This window comes from Numenius arquata, chromosome 3 (assembly GCF_964106895.1).
Source record: "Numenius arquata chromosome 3, bNumArq3.hap1.1, whole genome shotgun sequence".
In the NCBI taxonomy this organism is placed as follows: domain Eukaryota; kingdom Metazoa; phylum Chordata; class Aves; order Charadriiformes; family Scolopacidae; genus Numenius; species Numenius arquata.
Window position 1 is genome coordinate 35,172,826 of NC_133578.1, and position 3,463 is coordinate 35,176,288.

General features: G+C 38.7%; 1 protein-coding gene across 7 annotated transcripts in view; it reads right to left on the reverse strand.

The window, feature by feature from the left end:
* Positions 1-1,094: 1,094 nt before the first annotated feature.
* The window catches only part of PMS1 (PMS1 homolog 1, mismatch repair system component), a 51,476-nt gene continuing 49,107 nt past the window's right edge, over positions 1,095-3,463 (reverse strand). For 6 of the 7 annotated variants that reach the window (XM_074146061.1, XM_074146059.1, XM_074146064.1 and 3 more), the window contains one exon: positions 1,095-1,521. In XM_074146061.1, coding sequence (XP_074002162.1) covers positions 1,330-1,521 — 192 coding nt within the window. In that variant the 3' untranslated portion in view covers positions 1,095-1,329. The remainder of the gene's footprint in view (positions 1,522-3,463) is intronic. The other variant, XM_074146065.1, reaches the window with a different exon arrangement.

Below are 3,463 nucleotides of genomic sequence, written 5' to 3' on the forward strand. Positions count from 1 at the left end.
TTTAACAGCATAAAAACATAATCATTACCTTTCAGTTTAGAATTTGTATGTTGTCACGTATTGCTGTGATGTGATTTCTTAACTTAGTTCACCAGTTCAGCATTGTTTGATACAGAGCAATAGATCAGCAATTTACATTTTTGGATTGTACTTTTGCTTGTCTGGTCCCATACACCTTTCCACAAACTAGCTCCTACCCAGGTTTTCCCACAGCCTTCAGCCATTTACCTACCAGCCACAGAAGCACCACAGAGCTAGGTCTCACCACCACCTTTTCATAGTGCCAAGGTTTGCTAACAACAGAACAACTGGGGATGGACCGGAATTTTCAGGTGATCTTTCTTGAAACTTTTAAACATACTCTTCCAGAGACACTGCACCTGCTATGCACAGAAGGCATAATCAGGTAGCTTTACAGAAGTAGGCTACAACCTGAAATAAAGGAGTAAACGTTAGGTTCCGGTAGTAAGAGAATGAACAAGTTTACCAGAATCAGTAGCGCTTCTCTACAGCAGACTTTGCCCTAGTGATGCCACATGCTCCTTGAGTAAGGACCATTTTATGTTTCCCACCCCCAAAACAGTTTGTATATAGCATTGCACCAACGCACATGCATTGGCATCTGCTTTCATTGGTAACCTGTGCTCCTGTCACTTTAAAGCTCTGATGCTTCCATTTTTAAAGTCATTGGTCAGTTTTCTGTTAATCTAAAGTTTTAAGTGTAATATACTTTTAAGAATCGCACTTTTGTAAGCGAAGGTTAAAAATATTCTGAATTATTTGCACAGTTTAGAGAAAAGCTTTTTGAAGACTGGACACTAGGACTTCAATACTCATTTATGTGAGCCAACAATTTCTAAATAGAAATACACCACCACAAAAGTGTAACTATAATAATTGTATATGGCAATACCCCATTTAAATACCTACCGCTATCTGGCATTTCTTTGAAAATTAACATCTCAGGTCTTTAATACATTAAACTTTGCCAGGCTCTGCTGAATGCATCTTCTAACCACTTCACATCTAAAAAAAAAAATCCATATACTGGTACTTTCTAAACCTGCAGCAATAAGAAAAGCATCAAACCAGTTAAGAGCATCTCTTTAATAATTTAAAAAAAAAAAAAAAAAAAAAAGAGTTGTTTCCCTACAGTATTTATTTCCAGTTTTCAAATAGCATTTGAATTTAAATAGAAGAAGTCTCTAGGATGTGAACATATGATGATGAAAAGTCATTATACAAAAACTTTGCAAAAAACATACTGAAATTACAGAGTAATGATCAAAATTAAGCAAGAGAAATATGATCCCAAACAAAATGTTCCATTTACTGAGTAATTTCCATGGAGCTGTGCTTGTCAACTTCTGGAATATCTGTTAAATGATGAAAAAAAGGACGACCATGAACACAGCCTTTATTTTCCTTTCCAAGCTGTTGCTTCATCCTGTAAACTGCGTTTTGTACATCTTCTTTTGACAAACGTAAGGGCAGCTGCCGAGCGAGACGTACTGCTTCTCCCTGTGGAAAAGAAAAATAAAAACAAAATCACAATGGTTTTAAAGTACCACTTTTTAACACATTAACATGGGGCTACCAGAAACCAGGAATTAAGCACTCACTGTTTAAAGGTCACTCTTCTCTTTTCTGCTGATAAATATTCCAAATTCCAGAAACACAAATGTAACTCAAAACATATCTTATTGGTCATTTCATGACACTTCTACAATGGAGTCACACACAGTCAGTCTCCTGGTCATGTATGCACTGTTTTTCTTTCAGGTCCACTTTTGCAAGGTGCTCTGTGTTTCTGAGTATTTTATCTCCTGTTGGCACCAGTATCAGCTGAAAATGTTTACCAGTTCACAAGACATATTCTACATGACAAACTTTAGAACTAACATAAATGAAGTCAAATAGTCAGCTAAACAAAATTTAAAAAAATACTACAGTGAAATTTTATATTAATGTTGTATATAGTCTATTGCAATAGATAATATAATACAATAGTAATTGTAATTACAGAATCTGTAATTACAGAATCTGTAAATACAGAATTATCTGTAATACAGATATGCCTGTATCAGGAATAGCGTGGCCAGCAGGAGCAGGGAAGTCATCGTGCCTCTGTACTCGGCACTGGTGAGGCCTCATCTCGAGTACTGTGTTCAGTTTTGGGCCCCTCACTACAGGAAAGACATTGAAGTGCTGGAGCGTGTCCAGAGGAGAGCCACCAAGCTGGTGAGGGGTCTGGAGAACAAGTCCTATGAGGAGAGGCTGAGGGAACTGGGCATGTTTAGTTTGGAGAAGAGGAGGCTGAGGGGAGACCTCATTGCCCTCTACAACTACCTGAAAGGAAACTGTAGAGAGGCGGGGGTTGGCCTCTTCTCCCAAGGGAATAATGACAGGACCAGAGGAAATGGTATGAAGCTGCGGCAAGGGAGGTTTAGATTAGATATTAGGAAGAATTACTTTACTGAGAGAGTGGTCAAGCACTGGAACAGCCTGCCCAGGGAGGTGGTGGAGTCACCATCCCTGGAGGTATTTAAGAAACGTGTAGACGTGGCTCTTCAGGGCATGCTCTAGTGCCCGGGATTGTTGGTTTGTGGTGGGGTGTTGTGTGTGGGGTTTAGTTGATGGATGCTGCTTTTTTTTTTTTTTTTTTTTTTTTTTGGGGGGGGGTTGTTGTTTGTTTGGTTTTGTGTTGTGTTTTTTTTGTTTGTTTGTGTGTTTTTGTTTGTTTTTTTTTTAATGTGGTTGGACTCGATGATCTCAAAGGTCCCTTCCAACCACTAAGATTCTGTGATTCTGTGATTCTGTAATGTTGTATTGTCTATTGCATCCAGTTATCTCACAATACTAGAAAACAGAAGTGACTGTTAAACAATTACTGAAGCAGCCATCCTCAGAGAATCAAGCAACTTCAAAAAGAAGTTAGGTTTTTTGTTTCCTCCTCCAAGATTGGCCTTCCTGCCATCGCGTTCTCTTCTGTACTTTAGTAGTGTTGCCTAGACAGAAATGGACACGCAATACAATCTCCCTTCACATGACAGCAGGGTTAGAACTAGATGATCTTTAAGGTCCCTTCCAACCTAAGCCATTCTATGATTCTATCATTGTACAAACCTGAAGCAGCATGCGTAATATTTTAAGCTGAATCTTGTCATTCTTTTTGTCTGGCATTTCTCCCACTCTTCCAAGTGGGAAAAAAAATCACTGTGGTCTATTCTCTACCTAGGAAGGCTGCTTCTTTAACTATTACCCTATTCTCTCTTCAGGGTCTTCCAAAAGACAGCAAAAGCTGCAGATGTGCTGCCTTCTCAAACGTGAAACTTACGATAAAAGTTGCAATTCTGAACATGACAGTGAATGGCGTTTCCAGTGTTTACCCTTCCAGAATGGTGAAAAAACCTCAGTGCTTACTTTTATAATATTTTTTTCATGACAGCAAGCCATATACTTC